The sequence below is a fragment of the Phyllobates terribilis genome, unplaced genomic scaffold (genome assembly GCF_046119375.1).
Source record: "Phyllobates terribilis strain yellow unplaced genomic scaffold, ASM4611937v1 Scaffold_8__6_contigs__length_399053987, whole genome shotgun sequence".
NCBI lineage: Eukaryota > Metazoa > Chordata > Amphibia > Anura > Dendrobatidae > Phyllobates > Phyllobates terribilis.
This window is the reverse complement of record NW_027362768.1, coordinates 288,524,751-288,548,942: the sequence shown is the minus strand read 5'-3', so window position 1 is coordinate 288,548,942 and position 24,192 is coordinate 288,524,751. Positions and strand designations below refer to the sequence as shown.

The 24,192-nt window shown below is 44.5% G+C and overlaps 1 protein-coding gene across 2 annotated transcripts in view; it reads right to left on the bottom strand.

Moving 5' to 3' along the window:
* LOC141157296 (man(5)GlcNAc(2)-PP-dolichol translocation protein RFT1-like) overlaps positions 1-23,413 on the bottom strand; it is an 83,866-nt gene extending 60,453 nt beyond the window's left edge. Inside the window, exons 1-12 of one of the 2 annotated variants that reach the window (XM_073644358.1) lie at positions 23,204-23,413; positions 22,760-22,845; positions 21,539-21,655; positions 20,988-21,177; positions 18,620-18,721; positions 17,488-17,622; positions 16,387-16,465; positions 14,417-14,467; positions 11,800-11,930; positions 11,571-11,715; positions 10,108-10,213; positions 6,031-6,280 (exon numbers count right to left, since the gene is read on the bottom strand). In XM_073644358.1, coding sequence (XP_073500459.1) covers positions 6,031-6,280; positions 10,108-10,213; positions 11,571-11,715; positions 11,800-11,930; positions 14,417-14,467; positions 16,387-16,465; positions 17,488-17,622; positions 18,620-18,721; positions 20,988-21,177; positions 21,539-21,655; positions 22,760-22,845; positions 23,204-23,272 — 1,461 coding nt within the window. In that variant the 5' untranslated portion in view covers positions 23,273-23,413. The remainder of the gene's footprint in view (positions 1-6,030; positions 6,281-10,107; positions 10,214-11,570; positions 11,716-11,799; positions 11,931-14,416; positions 14,468-16,386; positions 16,466-17,487; positions 17,623-18,619; positions 18,722-20,987; positions 21,178-21,538; positions 21,656-22,759; positions 22,846-23,203) is intronic. The other variant, XM_073644359.1, reaches the window with a different exon arrangement.
* Between the last annotated feature and the right edge of the window lie 779 nt (positions 23,414-24,192).

Here is a 24,192-nt window from a genome sequence, read left to right as displayed (position 1 = left end):
ACCAATGTGAACAACGCCGGTCTTGATCAATTGGGCCGATTGTTTTTATTCCTTTTTATTTTGTATTCTGAAGTTTTAATATTAGAATAAAGTTTCTATATTTTTAACCTCGCGGAGCTGGAACATTTTCAAATTAGCATTCATCTGGACGCCTGGTGGATCCTGTGCACCAAGGAAACAAGCATTTTATTGGAGGAGCTGGTTGTTCCTTTTCTTCTTGTTGGACTATAGGCCTTCATACACATTAGATGACAACGGAGTGATGAACGGTTGTTCTTTGGTCAAATGAACATTTGTGACGCCTCATTCTCAAAAGAGCCCTTTTAATTTTGAGTTTACCCTGGGAGATGGGGGACTCTGTGTCGGGTCCTGTGATGAAGAGATGGGATGTAGCCGTGGCCCGGACCCGACCCGTGCTCAGGGCCGTCACATGAAAAGGAAGATGTTGTGGGCTCGTCCGGGTTGAGTGGCTTAATTGTAACGACTACGCCACCTGTGGTGTCTGGTGAAGGGTCACCAGCGCCGCTGCAGTCCGCTGAGGTATGGTTTTATGGCGGCCAAAGTTCTTACTACGCCCCACAGGCGGAGCAGGGCCTCAGGGCAGAGGGACAGGATGGAGGGGGTAGTAGTTGAGGAGAGGGAATCCCGCATCCCGCTGTGTGGCGCAGAAATAACAGTCCGGAGGCCATAGGGGTGAACTTCCAAGGCTTTACTCACTCAGATGGCAAAGGAAGGCGACTCCCTGCTCCTCGCGGAGTCCTGCGTTCACCAGAGACGGGGGTCCGACAACCTCCGAGTAAGTCCAGCGTTAAGTCAGGACCCTACAACAGAGTGTTCCTGAACTACAGACCGATTCCTTTCCCGTCCGTGTGTGTGCAAATAGGCCGGGTCTCCCTCTAAACTCCTCTCAGAACAAGGGTACGGGTGGCAATTCCTCTCCATCCGATACCCGGTGGGAACCTGTGGGCCTAACCGGGCTTTCCCGTCCAGGACGTAGAGTACAAGGTCAGGTGTCGGTACCCCTCTTGCAGCCGGAGTCCCTCTGAATATATCAGATAGGCGAGGACAGGTGGCGTACTCCGCTCCGTCTGCATCCTGCCTGGGATCCATTTGCTGTGGAGCCACACTCTTAGGCTCCGGGCCTTCTTGATCCTGGTCCTTGGCCGGGTTGAGACATTCCCCGTCTACAACCTACCTCTCGTCCCAAGGACAGGGTACAAGGGCTGTGTCCCTTGCCAGTGCAGGCCCACACAGGATCTGCGCTCCCGGAGGGAGGTCACATTAACCGGTTCCCGACCGCCCACTGTACATAAACGTCCGCGCTGCCTGGGCTCTGTGCAGTGCGGACGTTTAAAATCGGTGGGTGGTCTCGCAGCGCTCAGGACCCCCAGGGTCCTGCAAGCGCTGCGATTCCGGTGCAGAGCGTTAGCTCTGACAGGGAACATCATCGGGACCTGATTGGATCAGGTCCCAGTGATGTTAACCCTTTGCTGTCTTCTATATGCTGCGATCTTTAGTGATCGCGGCATATAGGAGACAGCAGGAGGAGAGGGGGTCGTCTTACTTGCCTCCGATTCCTTCCAGGACCTGGGGTTGCTATGGCAGCTGGAGGTCACATGACCGCCTCCAGCTCTGCCATATATGGTGTCCTGTCTGGCTCAGCCTGCAAGCTGAGCCAGACAGGAGACTGACTGAAACAGGGAAGATCTCATGTAATGTAATGTAATATATGTCTATTACATTACATGAGATCAGTGATCAGAAAAATAAAAATTAATGTCCCATACAGGGACTAAGTAAAAATGTAAAAAAAAGTAAAAAAAAAGTTTTTAAACTGTTAAAAAAAATAAAAAATAAAAAAAAAAAATCACAAAATAAATAAATAAAATATTAAACCAATAAATCCGTATATTTTTACAAAACCAAAAAAAGAACACATATTTGGTATCGCCGCGTCCAAAACAACCCGAGCTATAAAACAGTCACACTAATTAACTCCTTCTGTGCACACCGTAATAAAAATAAATAAAAAACGGAGCAAAAAAATATGCATTTTCATCATATCGCCAAACAAAAAGTGGAAAAAAATGCGATCAAAAAGCAAAATAGAATTGGTACCGCTGAAAACATCATCTTGTTCCGCAAAATACAAGCCGCCATACAGCTCCATCAGTCGAAAAATAAAAAAGTTAGTGCTCAGAATAAAGCAATGCAAAAAAAATATATTTTTTTCTATAAATTTGTTTTATTGTGTAAAAGCGCCAAAACATAAAAAAATATACAGTAAGTATAGTATCGCTGTATATGTACTTACCCGAAGAATAACGCTGCCTGATCACTTTTACCACACGCAGAACGGCATAAAAAAAAACCTCAAAGAACAATTCCTGAATTGGTTTTTGTTAATTTTACCTCCCAAAAACGGAATAGAAAGCGATCAAAAAATGTCACGTATCCAAAAATGGTACCAATAAAAATGTCAACTCATCCCGCAAAAAACAAGCCATCACATGACTGTCGGCCGAAATATGGAAAAATTATAGCCCTCAAAATATGGTGATGCAAAAACTAGATTTTGCAAAAAAAAGCGTCTTTTAGTGTGTGACAGCTGTCAATCATAAAAACCCAATATAAATCTGGTATCTCTGTAATCGCACCGACCCGAAGAATAAAGTAATCTTATCACTTATACCGCACGAGGAGCGGCGTAAAAAATAAACAAAACCAATTGTTCACCTGCTACTGATTTGTTTATTATGTCTCCGAAAGATCGCAGTAAGGCTCTGCTCACATTTATCCTGCGCTCTGCGCTGAGCACTTACACAAGAGTTTCCGTGTAAATCTCTGAAATACGTGATTCAGCCAGAACCTATGACGGAAGATTCCCTGTAATGAGGCAGATATAGGCCACTGTGGATGCCGTCTGGCCTGTGATCCCACGGTGTCATTCGTTTTAGGCGTGCATAAAAGTGCGGTTGGCCAGTTTTGTGCACTTCTGAAAAAAAGGAAACCGCTAAACAGAGGCCAGACGGAGTCCAGAGTAACTCTGCTGCCTCATTACAGTGAATGGATCCCGCAGGGGTTTCATCTGAATTATATCACTTGGAAATTTAGATGGAAACCCCGATGTAAGTGCTCAGCCTAGAGCGCCGGATAAATGTTACGTAAAATGTTCCCAATAAAAGCTTCAACTCAGTCCTCAAAAAAAACTAGTCCCCACTCAGGTCTGTCATCTGTTAAAAATATAAGGGACTTCCAAGTTACTGGTAGCAGAAAGGCTCTGGAAAAGCGAAATGGCCCTTGCCCCCTAAAAGAAATTCAGAAAATTTTGTGCTCCCAAATCCAAATGCCTATTCTACAATAATTTGTTCTCCAATTGTCAAATAGCACTCCGTCCCCCCCAGATCTCGCCGTATGGCTGAGCGGTACGATACAGCCACATATGGGGTATGGACACTTTTAGAAGAAATTGTGTGACACATTTCGGCACCATTTTTACCCATTGCCCTGTGAGAAAATGTAAAATCTGAGGGTAAAACATTTTTTGTGGTAAAAATATAATTATGCTTTTTTCACTGCCCAAGGGTATAAATTAAAAAATTAAAAAATACTCACTACTTCCCTAGATGAATTCCTTGAGAGGTGTAGTTTACAAAATGGGGTCACTTGTGGGGGTTTCTGCTGTTTCGGCATGTCAGCGACTCTTCAAATGTGACATGGTGTCTGCAACCTATCCCAGCCAACATAGCGCTCCTTTCTCTTCCGAACCCTGCCGTACACCAAAACAGTGGTTTGCCTCCACATATGGGGTATCGGCGTGTTCAGGAGAAATTGCACAACAAATTTCATGGTGCAATTTATCCTATTACCCTTATGATAGTACAAAATTAAGGGATGAAAAACGGTTTTGTGGGAAAAATGTGAAAATTGTATTATTACAGCTCAATATTATAATCATCTGTGAAGCACCTTGGGGTTCAAGGTGCTCACCACACATCTAGATAAGTTCCCTAAGGGGTCTAGTTTCCAAAATGGTGTCACTTGTGGGGGGTTTCCACTATTTAGGCACATCAGGGGCTCCCCAAATGCAACATGGCGTCCGCTAATTATTCAAACAAATTTTACATTCAAAAAGTCAAAGGGCGCTCCTTCCCTTTCAAACCCTGCCGTGCGCCCAAACAGTGGTTTGCCTCCACATATGGGGTATCAGCGTGTTCAGGAGAAATTGCACAAAAAAAATTGGGGTCCATTTTTTCCTGTTACCCCTGTGAAAATAGAAAAAATTGGGTCTAAAGTAACATTTTTGTGAAAAAAGTTAAGTTAATTTTTTTTTTCCACATTCCAAAAATTCCTGTGAAGCACCTGAAGGGTTAATAAAGTTCTTGAATGTGGTTTTGAGCACCTTGAGGGGTGCAGTTTTTAGAATGGTGTCACCATTTTTCTGTCATAAAGGCCCCTCAAAGTGACTTCAAATATGATGCGGTCCCTAAAAAAATGTTTTTGTAAATTTTGTTGGAAAAATGAGAAATCGCTGGTCAACTTTTAACCCTTATACCTCCCTAACAAAAACAAATTTTGGTTCCAAAATTGTGCTGATGTAAAGTAGACATGTGGGAAATGTTATTTATTAACTCTTTTGTGTGACATATCTCTCTGATTTAAGGGCATGAAAATTCAAAGTTAGAAAATTGCAAAATTTTCGCCAAATTTCCGATTTTTTCACAAATAAACGTAAGTGATATCGAAGAAATTTTACCAGTATCATGAAGTACAGTATGTCACAAAAAAACAATCTCAGAATCAGGGGAATATGTTGAAGCATTCCAGAGTAATTACTTCATAAAGTGACAGCGGTCAGAATTGAAAAAATTGGCCCAGTCACGAAGGCAAAAACAGGCTCTGGTGCGAAGTGGTTAATTAACACACAGTACATGACAGCACACAGCAACCAAGGCAGACTAGCCAGGTTGTGCCAAGATGCACCAAAGACTAGCAACAAGACCGCTTGACAGACAGACTGCCAGAGACCAAGATCAAAGATTGCTTTGAATTAAATATGAAATCTAAAGTGTAACTAACTAGTACGTCCTCCACCCTCACCCACTAACTGGTTCCTACCACTTTGTGTTCCCCAGTCTCCCTGTAACCAGGGGAGCAGCACCTAGTGCATACCAGCTCCCTCTGGTGGAGAAGTGTGGTGTTGGGTGCAAAAGATTAGGTCACGACTATCACACTGGCCTTACCTCAGAGGAGGAACACTACACTCCATTAAAGAAGTGCAGCATCCCTGTGGCGGTCGAACCCTCAGGGGCGCCACACATTCATCGATGGCCCAAAATACATCTCACACAGCATTGGCCAAGACAATGATTCAGCCAGAACTAATCATGGTCCAAAAAAATCCAATTTTCCAATCCGTTTTCAATAACGTGAGCTCAATGGTCGGTGATCAAAACGAGCGATGATCCTTTCACAAAAAAAGCCGACAATCATTCGCTATGGTCGAAATCGACCATTTCGGCCGACGTTTATCTAATGTCTATGGGCACCATAAGGTTCTGCTTTGGATGGTATGGTTTGGTGTGTCAATATGGCTTTGTGGGTTGAACAAGTGTGGTGTGAGACATGCTAAAAATATATTTTTGGGGTTTGCTGTAGTGTGCTTTGATTTCTGGTGCCTACCGCTTTATGTGATGATCTTCAGTTTGAAGAATAAAAAATGTAAATGCATAAAACTGATAATGTTTTTTATAAATTGTATTTGTAGTTTAACTAAAATCTAATAACATTAATTAGTAAAAAAAGACAAAATACAACTATTGAATAAAATTAAAAAAGCAAAATAAATAATATTTAAACAAATATAAAATTAATGAAATAAATACAAATAAAATTATGAAAATATTAAATAAAATTGAAAGCTAACAAGGAACAGAATAAACCATGAGCGGTGATAGACTATGGAACCTAGATGCTTAGGTTTTGCCCATTGCGTCACAAATCATTAAACAATTAGACTTTCTAGGTTACCTCGGAATATCTGGTGATGGCGGCACTAACGGCAAGCACACAAATTACTGCCGGAGACGGTAAGAGCCCAGCGAGCGGCTGGTGGGGGCTGCCGGTGTAATATCTCCTAATATAACGTAGGCTGTGAGCGATACGTAAACCCATATTAAAGCAGTTTGCCAAGATGAATCCGACACTGCCCAGCCAAGTTGTCATGTAGTAGGATAGGCAAAGGAAACTGAGCGAGAGACCCAACATGATGTAGTTAAACCTGATAATGGGACATTAGGAAGAAAAACAGAATTTAGAATAGATCTATAGATAGCACTGTGATAATCACAAACTTTTCAGAAATTAGTTCTTTTGAAAATGTATTAATCAGCATTAAGGCATTGTAGTAATTCAGAATAATAGACTCCGAGGACAACGAATTATGGATGTTGGTTCTTGCAACGTTGGTGTTGAGCGTGACAATGTCAGCTGCCGGCTTTGTGCCGGCTATGGAAAAGGACGCTGCATGTCGTGAGAGCGGGGGAAGGCAAGACAAATCGTTTATTTTTTAAATATCTTGTGGAAGAGAGGCAGAAAGGAGAACATTATTACCAGGATGAGGGACATTATCTCAGGAAGGGGCCAGGAGAGAGGACATTATACTAGGAATGAGCCAACATTGGGGGGTGAACTTGTATGTCTTTAGAATATCTAGAACACTGCTAAGGGCCCATACATCTCACCAACATGCAGGTGAGGGCCTAGGTCCAAACTTGTAACTAGAGTCCGATGAGCTCTGGTGCCACCACTGAGATCTGCACCATATCTGTCCGCACGTCAAGCATTGCAGCTCATCTCTATTCCTCTGTGCGGCAATGAAGTGTAAGTCTAGCAGACTCCTACGTTATCATGGACGCCCTCTATAAATCATGTTCTACACTTCATATAGATTAAGAAAACTGATGAAAGATATAGTAAAATAAAGACGTTTTATTACTTGTCTATAAGGAATTTGCTGTAATGAATATTTGTGTTAGGAAAGTCAATTTCCCTGTCCTATTCTTCATGGCAGCATCATATTTTCAGTGTTCTTTCTGGCTTATATGAGCAGCACGGTGGCTCAGTGGTTAGCACAGCAGCCTTGCAGCGCTGGGGTCTTGGGATAAAATCCCACCAAGGACAACATCTGCAAGGAGTGTGTGATCTCCCCTTGTTTGCGTGGGTTTCCTCCTGGTTCTCTGGTTTCCTCCCACACTCCGGATACTGATAGGGAAGCTACACTGTGAGCCCCAGTGGGGACATTGATGATAATTAGTGATGAGCGAGTACGTTCTGTTAACTCTTTAGGCAAGCATGCTCGGGTGCTCGCCGAGTATCTTCAGTGTGCTCGGGTCTTATGTTTGAGTCACTCCGTGAGTATGATTTGAGACTGTTTGACAGCTTTAATACACGTGAGGAATGTGTAAGAAATAGCTTTAATACATGCGAGGAATGTCTATCAAACAGTCGCAAATCATGGACACGGAGTGACTCAAACATAACACCGAGCAGCTGTAAATACTCTGTGCTCGCCCGAGCATACTCGCCGAAAGGGTTAACAGAACTTACTTGCTCATCACTAATGATAATGTAGGTAAAGTGCTGTGGAAATAATGGCGCTATATAAGTGAGTAAATTAAATAAGAGACAAATGTGATTGTCAATAGAACAGAGACCCCTCATTATCGTATTATATGACAACGCAGCACATCATGTACAGATGATTTAGCATTCTGCACCAGCCGCCATTAAACTGAATGGACGCCACACAATAAGCTTACACCACAGTCCTGACGTAAGATCAGGTTTGCAGCAGCCAGATATCTGCTATCACATACAGGGATCAGGACTGGAGAAAGGCGCTTGGTGTCCTTGGACCTCCATTCTTCAAAGCCACTACTTTTACATTGATGGCCTATCCTCAGTCTAGGTCATCAATGTCTGATTGACCGGGGTCCGACACCCGGCACCCCTAGGTGATGTGAATAGGAGGCGGATGTGTAGTACCGTGCGGCAGCCACTACAAGCAGACGGCCAGTTCCACAAGTGAGTACTTCTGGCCGGCGGCCGCCACCGATAACAGCTGATCAGCGGGGGTGCCGGGTGTCGGACCCCGGTCAATGAAACATTGATGACCAATCCTAAGGATAGGCCATTAATGTAAGAGTAGTGGACGACCTCTTTAAGACCAGTCGTAGGTTATTACAGTGCCTACAAGTAGTATTCAACCCCCTGCAGATTTAGCTGGTTGACACATGCGGAATTAACTTGGCATTGTGACATTTGTACTGTAGATCAGCCTGGAAGTGGGAAATGCACTGCAGCAAATTTTTTTTTTTTTTTTTTTTAAAACGTAAAAAGTTAATTCAGAGTGTCATTTATTATTCAACCCCTCAAACCACAAGAATTCTGTTTGGTCCCCCTAAAGTATTAAGAAGTAGTTCAGGCACCAAGAATAATGAGCTTCACATGTGTGGATTAAAGATCTCTTTTGCCAGCCTTTTCTAACTATTTAAGACCCTCCCCAAACTTGTGAACAGCACTCAGACATGGTCAACATGGGAAAGACAAAGGAGCATTCCAAGGCCATCAGAGACAAGATCGTGGAGGGTCACAAGGCTGGCAAGGGGTACAAAACCCTTTCCAAGGAGTTGGGCCTACCTGTCTCCACTGTTGGGAGCATCATCCGTAAGTGGAAGGCTTATGGAACTACTGTTAGCCTTCCACGGCCAGGACAGCCTTTGAAAGTGTCCTCCCGTGCCGAGGCCAGGCTTGTCCGAAGAGTCAAGGCTAACCCAAGGACAACAAGGAAGGAGCTCCGGGAAGATCTCATGGCAGTGGGGACATTGGTTTCAGTCAATACCATAAGTAACGTACTCCACCGCAATGGTCTCCGTTTCAGACGAGCCCGTAAGGTACCTTTACTTTCAAAGCGTCATGTCAAGGCTCGTCTACAGTTTGCTCATGATCACTTGGAGGACTCTGAGACAGACTGGTTCAAGGTTCTATGGTCTGATGAGACCAAGATCGAGATCTTTGGTGCCAACCACACACGTGACGTTTGGAGACTGGATGGCACTGCATACGACCCCAAGAATACCATCCCTACAGTCAAACATGGTGGTGGCAGCATCATGCTGTGGGGCTGTTTCTCTGCCAAGGGGCCTGGCCATCTGTTCCGCATCCATGGGAAGATGGATAGCACGGCCTACCTGGAGATTTTGGCCAAGAACCTCCGCTCCTCCATCAAGGATCTTAAGATGGGTCGTAATTTCATCTTCCAACAAGACAACGACCCAAAGCACACAGCCAAGAAAACCAAGGCCTGGTTCAATAGGGAAAAAGTCAAGGTGTTGGAGTGGCCTAGTCAGTCTCCTGACCTTAACCCAATTGAAAACTTGTGGAAGGAGCTCAAGAATAAAGTCCACATGAGACACCCAAAGAACCTAGATAACTTGGAGAAGATCTGCATGGAGGAGTGGGCCAAGATAACTCCACAGACCTGTGCCGGCCTGATCAGGTCTTATAAAAGACGATTATTAGCTGTAATTGCAAACAAGGGTTATTCCACAAAATATTAAACATAGGGGTTGTATAATAATTGACCTACACTTTTATGTTTAAAATTTAATAAAATTCAACTGAGCAACATAACTTTTTGGTTTGTAAGATTTATGCTTCTGTTCATAAAACCTACTCTCGTTTGCAGTTTGAAGGCTCTAACTTATTTGCATCTTATCAAACCAGCTAAATCTGCAGGGGGTTGAATACTACTTGTAGGCACTGTATGTGCCAATAGGACAATATCCGCTGTGGAATGTCCCTAGCAGAATCCACTGCAAAAATTAGATCCTGATACAGGAATTCTTCAGATCTGTCACATTTCGCACTTTGTATAGTAAAGGTTGAAATCCACAGCATTGGTGAATTAACCCGCCATATTCTCTCCGTAGTGTGTGGATGTGTAAGGTGTCACTGAGCTGCCACAGTAATACACAGCAGACTATACAGGTTGTGGTCACAGACCCTACAATGACCGGACACTGTGCAGACGTTACATCCACTCACCCGTCTACCTCCTCGTTACTCATGGAAGCAAAGGTGAAGCACTCGGTGACGCCATTGACAGCCAGCAGGAGCACGTAGAGACAGTAGAAGCGCAGGAGCACCGGGCCTGAAATACACCATGTGGGATGTGACCCATCTAGAGATATTTCTATATCCATAGCATTACTCTACATTCAATGTGTGATCATTAGTCCTACATCAAAGGGACCATAAAGAAAGCGGTAAAGTGGTCTAATGGCCGTGACCCGCAAGAGGAGAGGCAGAAGCCATGACTGCTCCATTTCACCTCCTTCTTCTTAGAGGGGTTGTCCACTACTTTTATATTCATGGCCTATCCTTAGGATAGGTCATCAATATCAGATCGGTGGGGATGCAGCATCCATCAACCACGCCGATCAGCTGCACAACACGGCACCACCAACTGTATAGAGGCCGCGGCAGGTACTGCACATCTAGTCGAATGCATAAGGGTAGATCTGCAGTACCCCGCTACGAACACTACACAGTTGACGGAGGGGCGCTCTTCACCTTTACAGTTGATCACATCCATCTACCGACACAGAGAGTAGCTGATCGGCGGGGGTGCCAGGTGTCACTCCCCCACCAATCTCATATTGATAGGTCAATATCATAAAAGTAGTGGACAACCCCATGGAAGGAGATGTCAGTAAGAGACAAAAACAGGAATCCGAGTGCCACTTTAATTACATTTCCACACTAAATTTTCTCTAGTCACATCTAAAGCTGCAGTCAAATATTTGCAAGTCACTCATGGAAACAGAAGGAGGTTTATCTCTATCCCATGAGATTGGCTGTAATGACCCAACACTCCGGCTCCTGACTGAAGACATGGCCATACTATCTTCTGATCTGTCTCAAGTCTGTGCTTTAAATGCAGCTCTGGTTGTGAAAAGAGAAGAAAAGATCAGCATGGTGCATAGTTACTTGTTGAGGGACCTGATTTGTGACATGAATATATATTCCAGGCTGGTCTCCTGCTTGTGAGTGCAGAGCTCTGTGGTTCTCAATATTACCAATGATGCAGACGTACGAGACCAGACCTGTCAATCAACCGCCTCCCATAGGTGCAGGTTTGGGTTTTTTTCAATTAGAGGAGACTGATGACCAGCTCTGATCTCATGTTCCTCCATCAATGGCAATTCTGAGAACAAGTCTAGTTCCTTCAGAGCTGAAATCTGGTGATTTGCATTCCTGAGAAGCCTGGTCTTTACAGCAGACAATATCCAGTTATCCAACAATGGAAAATTGTCCTCGCTGCTGCTTTGAAGTTATTAGGAGTTTCTCCATATAGAATCGTATTCACGTATTCCATTAACAATCAGCAGAATTTTGAGTGCAGCTCTGAAGTTTTATACAAGCCGTAACTCAGAAACCAGCACTGAAGCTCATATACTTGGGAAGGGATAACCCCTGAATAGTACATATTTATGACACATCCTTACCAGAGCCGCCACTAAGCAGGGATCCACCATAAATATCCAATGCCAGCTGGGAGTAGGCATATCCGAAGGTAACGATCACCAGACCGATCAGCGTCACCAGTTTCAGGAGAGACGCCAAAACTTCAGATGCGGCAGCCATCTCCTCCTTATGCCATGATATAAGAGGATAAATGGATGTTTTACCAGCACAAGACATCTTTTCAGCATTATTTTAGTAGATGTCACTCACCTTCCTCTGATTTCTGACAGTTTTTCCTCTTTCTAACACCTTAGAGAAATAAACATAGAAGCTTTCCTCTATAGGTAAGAAGACAAACCGCGCCACCAGAGACCCCAAGTTATTCACTATGTCGTACACGCCTGGGAAAGAGAAAAGTCACAAGATATCAATGCAGCTTATTAAAACGTTTTATATGAAAGGTTTATAGAAAGCGTCCAAAAATCCAGAATAATATGAAATCTGTACATTCCCCCATTAGTAATACATGTGCATTTAGATGGGCTGAGAATCGATGGACCGCCGTACACAAGAATGCCGGCGATCACCCAAAGAACGAGCAAAGCACTTGTTCCCCAGTTGGTGGGATCTTTTCTACTGGCATAAATATCATAGTAATCAGCAGCACATTGGCCCTAGTAACAGGAGATGTGCTGCCGAGAACATGTTGCTGCACGGGGACAAAGATCGGGTATCAAAAGTTCTGTTCCCATTAGTTTTGTTGGCCGTGTAAATGGGCAAGTCAACGATTGCGGATCAGCTTGTAGGTGGTTGTTGCTCGTTAATGGACCTAAATCAGCCCATGTAAATGCACCATAAGGCCACTACCGAAAAAATGATACCAGGTACAACACTTAATGAGGGCACTGGGGTGATCTGCAAATGGCCTGGAGACCCACCCTCGGAGACTTGGTGGCCATTGAGATGAATGACCATCATCGATGGTCAAGGTTGGAACCAGTCTGCCAGAACTTGAGCCCCATCTATGATTCCCATAGGCACCATGGGAAAAGGCTGTCTGACGAGGGCCACCCATTTATCCCTAATTCTACATTACTGGTCACCAAGCTGAAATATCACACAGACTTCGTGTTACACCTAACTAAATGAGTTATTGTAAGCGGATATGAGGCTACCAGGACAGTCCTCCATAGTCATATCTCACGTTGAGCTGGACACAAGATGTAATAGTGGCTGCAGGGAGGAATAAACTTTTTTTTATTTGTCTCTACATTGTGGAGAGTTGCAAAGATATTAGCAAATTATTTGATAACTAATGAGTTAAATTTTATTAAGCCAAAGTCCGTGTTGTCAGATAGTTTTCAATGGGGGTGTGTACTACTTCTCCCTGTATGATGCTGACCAATCATAAAGCAGGCAGCAACACATCACAGAAAAAAACCCACAAGCCCCCATCACAGCTTAGAGCAGGTTTCTCAGTGTGTGGGATGTAATCACACTTCTGTCTGTTGTGCTCAAGAAACTTGTACTCGCTCAGCAGTGAGATCAGAGCAGACTATAATTGCATCTCACACAGGAGCAGTCTGTTCAGGGCGACTCCTGTGTGAGATATAATGACAGCCTGCGCTGATATCTCACACAGGAGTCGCCCAGAACAGACTGCTCCTGTGTGAGATGTAATTATAGTCTGCTCTGATCTCACTGCCAAGCGAGTACAAGACAGTTTTCATGACAACAACAGACATAAGCGATTACTGACACATCTCTGGGTAGGCAGTGTGGGGGAAGAGGTACTACAGCAGAGGTGACCGTACTAGAAGAGGAGTAGAGCTGATAGAAAGGTTTGAAATGTAACACAGCTAAACTCAGCTGTACTGCCTTCCATACTGACTGCCGAAACCTTATTTGGAATCTATTAGTCATCTGTGCTCTCCTCCCACCACTGTCTAATCATACAGGAGATCCGAGCTGTATCATTACATCTCACACACTGAGAAATCTGCTTTAACCTGTGCTGGGGGTGTGTTCTTTTTCACCTGTGCATCTGCCTGCTTATGATTGGTCAGCATTACCAGAGGGAAAGAAGTACACGCCCCCAGTGAAAACTATCTGATAACAGCCAACATGAAAGTTAACTCATTAGGTGCCAAATACATTGATTGCTAATATCTGTGCAACAAAGCAAATAAAAAAAATAACAAAAACATTTTTATTCCGCTCTGCAGCCACTATTACATAATGTATCCAGTTCAGCACAAAACATTTGGTGAAAGGTCCACATTAAGGCCTTATTTTTATGCACATAACTTCGTTTGTCATACATGTTTTGTCCGTCCGTCTTTAGGTTTAAAAAGAAGCAAAAAAACACCAACATGCCCTACTCTGGTATATTTTAGGGACTTGTAAAAAAAAAAAAAGCTATTAACCACATGGGTGTTTATGAGACACTTAAGATACCTTTATCCTATTAAATTTACATACAACAAAAGGGATGCCAAATAGATGGCAAAGATGGCCTCACAAAACGCAAATAGGTCCTTTTCTCCACGACAGTCAGGAAACAAGAATTCCTTTACATGTAGGGGTGCTGCTCCTCTCAACATCCAGACGGGGAGAATCGGAGCCTGTGTTATAGCAGTTTGTGTCTCTCACATAATACATGGCCGGCAGGAGAGGTGCATCCAGTACCACAGAGCGGCACCATCGCCTAAATACATCTCCTAAAGACTGGCATAGCTAAGTAACGCTGTAGGGGCAGACGCCATCTTCAATGGAATAACTACATTTTTCATCTTTGTCCAGGTTAATCCTTTTTTTATGTTGCTCTATTCCAAAAAGATGTGTAATACACAGAAAACGCTGGCGATGTAGAAAGTCTGAAACTTACCCTGATCTCCAAATGACAGGACATTGAGAAAAGTCATCACATAGCGCTCACCTAGAAAAAAATAAATATTATTATTATAGTGCCATTTATTCCATGGCGCTTTAAAGTGGCTTGCAAAAGTATTCACCCCCTTGGCTTTTTACATTACAACCTGTGGTTAAATATTTTTGTAATCCGATTTGTATGTGATGCATCAGCACTAAATAGTTACTGAAGTGAAGTGAGAAAAATATAGACATAAATTACATTTCTGGGATCAAATAACTAAAAATTGGAAAATTGGCATGTGCATATGTATTCATCCCTTTTGCGATGAAGCCCCTAAAAATTTCTGCTGCAAGCAATTACCTTCATAAGTCACATACTTGGTGAAAGGACGTCCACCTGTGTGCCATCTAATTGTAACATGGCCTGTCAGCATACACACACCTTTTCTGAAAGGCCACAGAGGCTGCAACACTGTTAGGCAAGAGGCACCACTAAAGTCAAACAACACCAGGAAAACCAAGGAGATCTCCAATCAAGTCAGGGACAAAGTTGTTGAGAAGTACAAGTCAGGGTTGGGTTATAAAAAAAATATCCTAATCTCTGATGATCCCCCGGAGTACCATCAAACCCATTATCATCAAATTAAAAAACATGGTACCACAACAAACCTGCCAAGAGAGGGCCACCCTTTAAAACGCTCAGCCCAGGCAAGGAGGGCATTAATCAGAGAGGCAGCGCAGAGACAAAAGGTAACCCTAAATGAGCTGCAGAGTGCCCAAGCAGAGACTGGAGTATCTGTCCATAGGACCAGAATAAGCCGTACACTCCATGGGAGGTGGCCTTTATGGAAGAGTGGGCTGAAAAAAGCCGTTACTTACACACAAAAATTGTAAGGCTCGTTTTGAGTTTGCCAAAAGACTTATGGGAGACTTCCCATATGTATGGTGGAAGGTGTTGTGGTCAGATGAGACCAAAATTGAACTTTTTGGCCACCAAGCTATGTCTAATGTCAAAGAAACACCACTTATCACCCCAAGAACACCTCCCCCACAATGAAACATGGTGGCAGCAGCATCAAGCTGTGGGGATTTTTTTTGGCAGCAGTGACAGGAAAAAAGGTCAGAGTTGAGGTAAGATGGATGGTGTGGACTACAGGGATATTCTTGAGCAAAACCTGTTTGAGTCTGTCAGTGATTTGAGACTGGGACGGGGGTTCACCTTCCAAAAAGACAATGACTCAAAGCATACTGCTAAAGCATCACTCGTGTGGTTTAAGGGGAAACATGTAAATGTTTTGAAGTGGCCTCGTCAAAGCCCAGACCCTAATCCAATTGAGACTCTGTGGTCAGACTTGAAGATAGATTGTTTCCTCTGGTGAACAACAAACTTGAAGGAGCTAGAGCAGTTTTGCCTTGAAGACTGGGCAAAAATCCCAGTGGCAAGATGTGGAAAGCTCATAGAGACTTATCCATAGCAACTTGCAGCCATAATTGTCGCATAAGGAGGCTCTACAAAGTACTGACTTTAGGGGGGTGAATAGTTATGCCCACTGAAGTTTTCAGTTATTTTGTCCTACATGTTGTTTGCTTCACAATAAAAAGAAATCTAAATGTTCACTGTGATAGGCATGTTCTTTACATGAACTGATGCAAACCCTCAAAAAGACAGTGAAATTCCAGGTTGTAAAATGCAGAGGAAGGAGGCAGGTGGGGGGGGCGGTCTGAAGACTTTCACAAAGCCCTGAACATGTGAAAAATATATATATTAAAACGTAACAGTTAAATCTTATGATTTTTTCCCTTTTCTTAAGGTTCTTACATGCTGAAAAGTTAAAAAGTCCAAACAACGTTACAGAATGGCTGACGGCGTCGCCTTTGCTTTCCTCCTTCTAATAAAATCTCACGGAACGACAAACAATATTGTATCTGCAAAAAGAAGACTCGCTATCTCCTAATTTACTAAAGTGACGACTGCAAACTAACCTTCTGTCAGAATTTGTTTCAGAAATGACTGCTTGAAGAAGCTCCACGCCAGCAAGGCCTGCTGCCAATCCAAAAAGTCCTGTTAGAGGAACAATCAGAAAATCAGCTTAGAGCCGAGCTCTGGTTACGGCACACGGAGATGTTATTCAGCCTTATCTAGGCTTCCTGTAGTACAGCAGAGCTGCCAATCGTCATTACACCTCTTATATTCCAAGAATAATGAAAAGGCTCTGCTGATCATGCACCATTCTACAAAGCACAGTGAAAACGTGTTGCTGCTTGCAGGTTCCTCTGAAAATATTGGCACATAAAGATAATATTTTTTTGACACAAAATAGTCCAGGTGCATTTTCTTAATGGAATTAAAAAAGGTAAAAAAACGGTGTTCTCGGAAAAAAAAAAAACGCATCGCAAACACAATGTGATTTATTGCATTTTTGTGTCTTTCTAATTTCCTTCCTCCATCCTTTCCTAAAGGCCTCCCGATTATATACCAATGACATCCAAGTGCTGGACACAGGAGGTGGGACTCCAAAAACCAAGCCAAGCACGGAAGTGAGAAGCCAATTCCGTAATCCCCATAGAAATGATTGGAAGTTATGGATATAGCGAGCTACTGAGAGGGTGATATTAGATAAGGAGCGATGGAAACTTGACATTCATGCAATAAAAAGCAGACAAGGAGTTAAAGGAGTATTCCGGTGAAAACAAGTTATCACTTATTTGAAAGATAGGTGATAACTTGGACCGCGGGGACCGGCAGGGGCCCAACGTAAGGGGATCGGCAGAGGCCCAACGTAAGGGGCACTTTTATCCCCATACAATGAGGCAGTAGTGTGCAGCTTGATGGCCGCTCCATTAATTCCCAATGGAGCTGCCGAGCATTACATCTGACCTGCAGCTCCATTTTGCAAAGAGAAAACAAGAACACACCGACACGTGAATGAGGTCCAAGGCCGGGTTCAGACGCCTCTTGTAAGTTTAGGGCCAATTACACCCGCAATTTCGGCCGCGATTGGCTCCACGTGCACCCATCAACACGGAGGGTGAGTGCAGCAGCTGCCCGTTATCACATAAAATTAACAGAATAAAGCTCATTACCTGAGATATGGAGAGTCGGGGTAAAAATTCCATCATATTGTGAAGAGGAAAGGATTTCTTCTCTGCCTCCCGGGAACCAAGAAACTTTGCAAAGTAGACAATGTAAGACAGAGAGAGCAGACTGGTGTACAAGATCTAGGAGAGACAGAGCACAAGTTACAAGACCAGATTTCTATAATGTGGGATAAGTAATGGCTCCTCTGGAGGAGATCAGCCAAGGAACGCTCGTTCACCATAATCAGCCAGGGTAAATGCACGCTTACCAGCAATGCTCCATGGGAGATCAGTATGCAAATAAAGTTCTCTAACAGTGCGAAAGAACCTCTCTTGCAAGTACAACCCAGGAGAGATATTTACCCTATTAGTCAATGTCTGAATATTGCAACATGACCTGGGATCAACAACGAGCCAGAATTCATCTCCAGACAGCCTGTTTCGGGGTGTTTGCCCATCATCAGTGTAGAGTCATTCCTGGTCATGTTGCAATGCCTGTTACAGGGTATGACTTATAGGGTAGTCACCTAGAGAGGTGGCTACCCTATAAGTCACCAATATTTGATCTGTTGGGTTCTGTCGCCTGGGATCCCATTGCCACACTCCAAGTAAAGAAGCGTCTGCATATTATAGACCACAGGAAATGCAGCCAAGACCCCACTAATCAGACATCAAATCCATAAACCATGGTCTTACAGGAAGAATCAGTAATCCCAGGTTTCCTTCCACCATGTCTCCTCTATTGCACGTAGCCTCCGATATACAGCTTGTGCCCCCACATCCGGCCCTCTGACTGTTCTAGCCCATGGGCCACACTTTGCTCACTTTTGCTCTGTTGCAAAACAGCGGAGTGGGGTGGGGGGGGGGGGTACAGGATCCCATAACTATTGAGACCCTGCACATTAATACATTTCCATCCAGAAGATGCCTTTACCCTTTGTATACAGAGCAAAAAAAACATGTAAGCCACCAAAAGTGTAAGAAAAGGAAGTTAAGTCCTATTGGGAACAGTGACTGATGTGTGATGGCAATCTCCGTACAGAGCTGCGGAATATGGTGAGAGTTTATAAGCAACCGGAAGTAAAAGAATATAAAAAAATCTTTTTACAAATATGGAAGATAAAAGTGGACGTCTTACCTGAGCTAACGAGAAGATGAGGAGCCCCCACTGAGGGCAGAGAAGAACCAAAGTGACGGTGACAGAACAACGGACGATTATGGCCAGACTCTCTGCAATCACCTAAGAGACACGTGGTGGAGATGAAGATACCTCTAGGGATCATATGTGCTAAAGAAATACAACAATAGGCTACAATAAAGGAGAACGGGAGGGAAATGGCAGTGACTGGGCCTCTAGGGATAAACTGGTATTATATTGTGAGATATCCAACATTCCCTACAGACACATCACATACAGTGGGGTAGATAAGCATTTCATGCACTGCCGATTTTGCAAGTTTTCCCACCTATAAAGAATGGAGAGGTCTGTAATTTTTATGGTAGGTACACTTCACCTGTGAGAGACAGAATCTATAAATAAAAAAACAGAAAATCACATTGTATAATTTTTACATAATTCATTTGCATTTTATTGCATGAAATAAATACCGTATTTGATCATCTACCAACCAACAAGAATTCTGGCTCTCACAGACCTGTTAGTTTTTCCATTAAGAAGCCCTAATTGCACCTGTTTGAACTCGTTGCCTGTATAAAAGACACCTGTCCACACACTCAATCACACTCCAACCTCTCCACCATGGCCAAGACCAAAGAGCTGTCTAAGGATACAAGGGACACAATTGTAGACCTGCACAAGGCTGGGATGGGCTACAGGACAATAAGCAAGCAACTTGGTGAGAAGGCAACATCTGTTGGCACAATTATTAGAAAATGGAAGAAACACAAGATGACTGTCAATCTTCCTCAGTCTGGGCTCCATGCAAGATCTCGCCTCGTGGGGCAAGGAGGATTCGGAGAAAGGTCAGGAATCAGCCCAGAACTACACGGAAGGATCTGGTCAATGACCTGAAGAGAGCTGGGACCGCAGTCTCAAATATTACAGTTAGTAAACACTATGCCATCATGGATTAAAATCCTGTAGGTATCAACTCCACTCTCCGTGTTTGGAGGAAGAAGAAGGATGAGTACAACCCCAAGAACACCATCCCAACCGTGAAGCATGGTGGGGGAAACATCATACTTTGGGGGAGCTTTTCTGCAAAGGGGACAGGATGACTGCACCATATTGAAGGAAGGATGGATGGATGGATGGGGTCATGTATTGCGAGATTTTGGCCAACAGCCTCCTTCCCTCAGCAATGAAGATGGGACGTGGCTGGGTCTTGCAAATTATGTAAAAATCATACAATGTGATTTTCTGGATTTGTTTTAGATTCTGTCTCTCACAGTTGAAGTGTACCTATGATAAAAGTTACAGATCTCTCCATTCTTTGTAGATGGGAAAACTTGCAAAATCGGCAGTGTATCAAATACTTATTTTCCCCACTGTATATACTGTAGTCAGCATTTTTCCTTTATTAGCTGTTTGAACAGTTGGCATAAACTACCTTTATAATGTATCAGACAGAGGAGTCTGGCAGCAGTTTGTCTCCTGCGCCCCATGCACACTCGGTGATGCATACATGTCTATTTGGTGGTGCTGAGGATCGCGGATGACGTCGATCTTGGACAAGGTTCACACTAGCGTTCTGAGCTCCGCTTTCGTATTCCATCAGTTAGGGAGCTCGTCTTCTTGATGCTCTCTCTATTCTTGCGATAATGCAGGAGGCTCAGACTCCAGAATGACCCTACGGTGGGTTTTATTCACACATCTCTGGCCATTATAAGGTCCTTTTTCATCCGTCTGCATTTTGATCAAAGTGTTTTTCCTAAATTCTCCCTGCAACTGTGAATAATGGGCAGCACCCGGATGCCGTCTACGGGATGTTTGCAGTTTTCCCTGACCCAGTTACTTAAGTCGGAGAGTTCTGTCAGTGAAATGGACCATAATAGGACCATCAGTCCGAAAAGAAAGCACCATGGAAAATCTGTGTAGGACCGCATGGAGCAATTGTAGTTTCTTCTTAAATGGGTTGTCTGGCCTTAGAGTGGCTGCAGACTTGTGAGTCCTCACATAGCAAGCTGTGAGGATTCTCTTGTGCCAGGAGCAGGCGGTCATGTAACCGCAGGAATGTGATTTGCATACTACTGTCCACATTCCAACTAGACATGTCTGACCTTGTTCATACACTTGCATTGAGTAAGGCCGTGCACGTCTAGTTGGCATGAGATCGTATGTATGCAAATCACATACTGGTGGTCACACCCTGACATTGAAGAATCCTCAGTGCACACAATGTGAGGAGACACTAGCCTGCAGTCAAATAGGGTGACTGCAGACTTGTAGGCTAAGGCCGGACATTCCCTTTAAGAGCAAAACAAGACACAGATGAAAAAGACTTTCCAATGTAAACGTCGAGCAATAAACACCTTCACTTTCATACCTTCAGCCTGACAAAGAGATGAGCTTGTGCAAGGACCCAGAACGGTTCTGCCATTAGTTCGATTACTGCAGAAAATCCAAACGCCAGAACCCCAGTGCCATAATGGGGGATAATGGCCGGATCGGGGAGCTCCAATATACTCAGCCATATCCACCCCAGGATTATAGACCAGCAGACGCCTAGTGGTACTCTGCAAATACACCACAACAATACACTCTTACTTCTAGCAAAAATTACATGGTTATACTCGTGGTGTCAACTTGAGAGGAGCTGCTGAGCTCACCGATTGGCTGCAGCGCCGTCGATGTCACGTCAGTGCTGCAGACAATAGCAGAGCCTCAGTGTTGGACCTGGGGAGGGTAAGTAAAGAAGTGTTTGTTTTTATAAAACAAACTGCAGCCAGGGGAACAGGTATTTTCCAAGAGTGGAAACCCTTTTATAGAGCGCCTGCACTTTCTGAAAACTTTCAGGGCAATTGTTCTATTGTATGTAGAACAGAAGATATTTCCAATTGTCTAAGAGTCCGGATCCGCACCATCAGCAATACTTACGCCAGCCAGGTGAGGTGGACGGTGTGTCTCCAGCTCTGCTGTGTAGAATGGCTCAGACAAGCTTTACGGAAAGCTTCTCGGGCAAGAAACACGACTGTGGTGTAGAGGAGGGTCAGACTGAGGAGGAAGAAGAGGCGTGAGCTCAGTGTGTGCAGTGACCAGACTATATACCAGCACTGGGATCCTAATGTGATGTCTGGGCACAAAGCAGCTTACTCCCTCCACACCCAAAGAACTAGTATAAAAAAAAAAAAATAAATAAAAAAAAAAAAAAGAAGAAGTCCCTTACTCACCTTCCCCAGGTCCAAAACTGAATCTCTGGGGGGGGGGGGGGGGGGGGCTGTGATTATCTGCAGTTGTCAATCAGTGGGCTCTACAGCTCATCTTTTTTGCAGAGCTGTTGAGCTGACTAATTGGCTGCAGTGCTGACGAAGTAACGTAATATCAGCCACTGGGAGAAGAGGAGATTCATCATTGGACCTGGGGATGGTGAGTATTGAATATATATATATAAAAATAACCAAACTGCACCCAGGGGAGAGGGGTCGTACAAAACCAGAAAACCTCTTTCTAGAATCCTTGCACTTTCCGGTAACTTCTGGCAGATCAGAGAGCGCCGCTCCCTCTGAGCCTGAAGAAGGGCTCAGTACAAAGCCAATGGGGCGATTCATTAGGATTGGTGCAGCGCTCACCAGTCTTACTGGAGGACAATGTGCCGAACTTATTACAGGGGTTGTCGGGGCCGAAGCTACAAGTCTGCGGTCGCTCTGAGTGAACACTCACATTGCACACTGTCAGGATTCTCCGATGCTCGAAGCAGTGGTCATGTGACCGCACGTATGTGGTAGGAGGATCCACAAGTCTGCAGACACATAGAGCGACTGCAGATTTGCAGCTTCGGCCCGGACAACCCCTTTAAGAGGCACGCACACGCACACTTTATGAGTTCAGCGCATCTTCTGAGTGCCGCGCGCCTCGCCAGAAATACTACTCCAATCAGGGACTGGAGTAACATTTCTGGAGTACAAAACGCCGGCATTTTTCATGAATTGGACAAGTTGGGGTGGCCGTGCATCTTCCCGGCGATTCCCCATTATTGAGATGATTCAAACTGGAAAGAAACCACCAAAAGTTGCAGCATTTCTGCGCTCCTGACTGTGGGGGGAGGGGATTGGCACTTGGACCCCCACAATCACACGCAGTGACTGTAAGGAAACTTACCGGACATTCACAATGCCAATCACCTCCCTGGAGACGAAGCGCAGGGTGAAGGCGTTCAGGGCAAAGGTCAGGAGCCGGAAGACGACCTGCACAGACAAGAAGGCGTCAGGTGCGGACACTGCGCTGCTGGAGGTACAAGGTGTCGCTGCTGCCATTTCTGTGTCATCAGCGTCTGACATCCTGACAATACAAAGCCCCCAGATCTCACAACACAAGCTGCACACACGATCACATAGAGCTCCTAGACCTGATGAGGCTGAGGAGATTACTATGAAAACCCAGAATGTCAGAACGGCTGACGGTGATATCAGCCCTATACGGCCATCCGGACACTGCACACAGGCCATGTTGGGAGTTGTAGTTCCAGGGCAGCTGGAGACCCACAGAAGGATAACTGGACTGTCGCCCCCTGCAGGGGAGCGGAGAGCAGGGCGAGGACTGTACCTGCAGGACCATAGTGGACGATGCCAGCCTGGTGGTGTCCCGGAGGACATCATGCTTCTGAGCCGCCATCCTGCCGGTCACCGGCCGCTGTAATCAGTACAGCGATCAGCGAACTCCGACCACACTGCCGGCAGCAACATCACTGACAGCGGGGGCGCAGCTCCGGGAATGTCACGGTCATGTGATCAGTCACGTGTGAGGGCGGAGCCAATCAGGACGGAGCAGTTGTCTGTGTGTCATCACTAGGAAAAGGGTAGCCTAATTTCAAGTGGGCTGACCTCTGCTGACGTCATCGGAAGGGGGACACGGACACACCGTGTGGGTAACGTGGATATGGCGGAGCCGTGTGTGTAACGTGGGAGCAGCGGGAGATAATTACTACAGGACTAGGTGTCTCGTGCCTTCTTATCCTGCTGTTCTGTGTAATACCCCGCCCCCACCACTGATTAGCAGCTTTCTGTTAATATACAGTGTACATAGAAAGCTGCCAATCAGTGGTGTGGGCGGGGTTCAGAGCTCTGCTACATCTGTAGCAGATAAAACAGTTACTTGCAGCTCAACAAGTGATACATTGTAGGAATCAGGGTCTCAGCCCCCTACATTATGCTGCTCTCAGATTACAGTCATATAATATCTATTTTCAGAAGAGGTCATCGCTGTCGAGTCAGTTGGGGTCAGACACCCCCCTCTAATATTGATGTTAGGTCATCATATGCGCCTGGACAACAACTTTAGGACCTGTTCACACGTTCAGTATTTTACCTCAGTATTTGTAAGTCAAAACCAGGAGTGGAACAATCAGAGGAAAAGTATAATAGAAACACGTCACCACTTCTGTATTTATCACCCACTCCTGGTTTTATCTTACAAATACTGAGGTAAAAAACTCACCAAATACTGAACATGTGAACGTGGCCTTAGTATTAGATTCCAGGTCAGAACCAGACATATTGCAAAGCTAAGTGCTAGATGCGGGTCCCACCACTGAA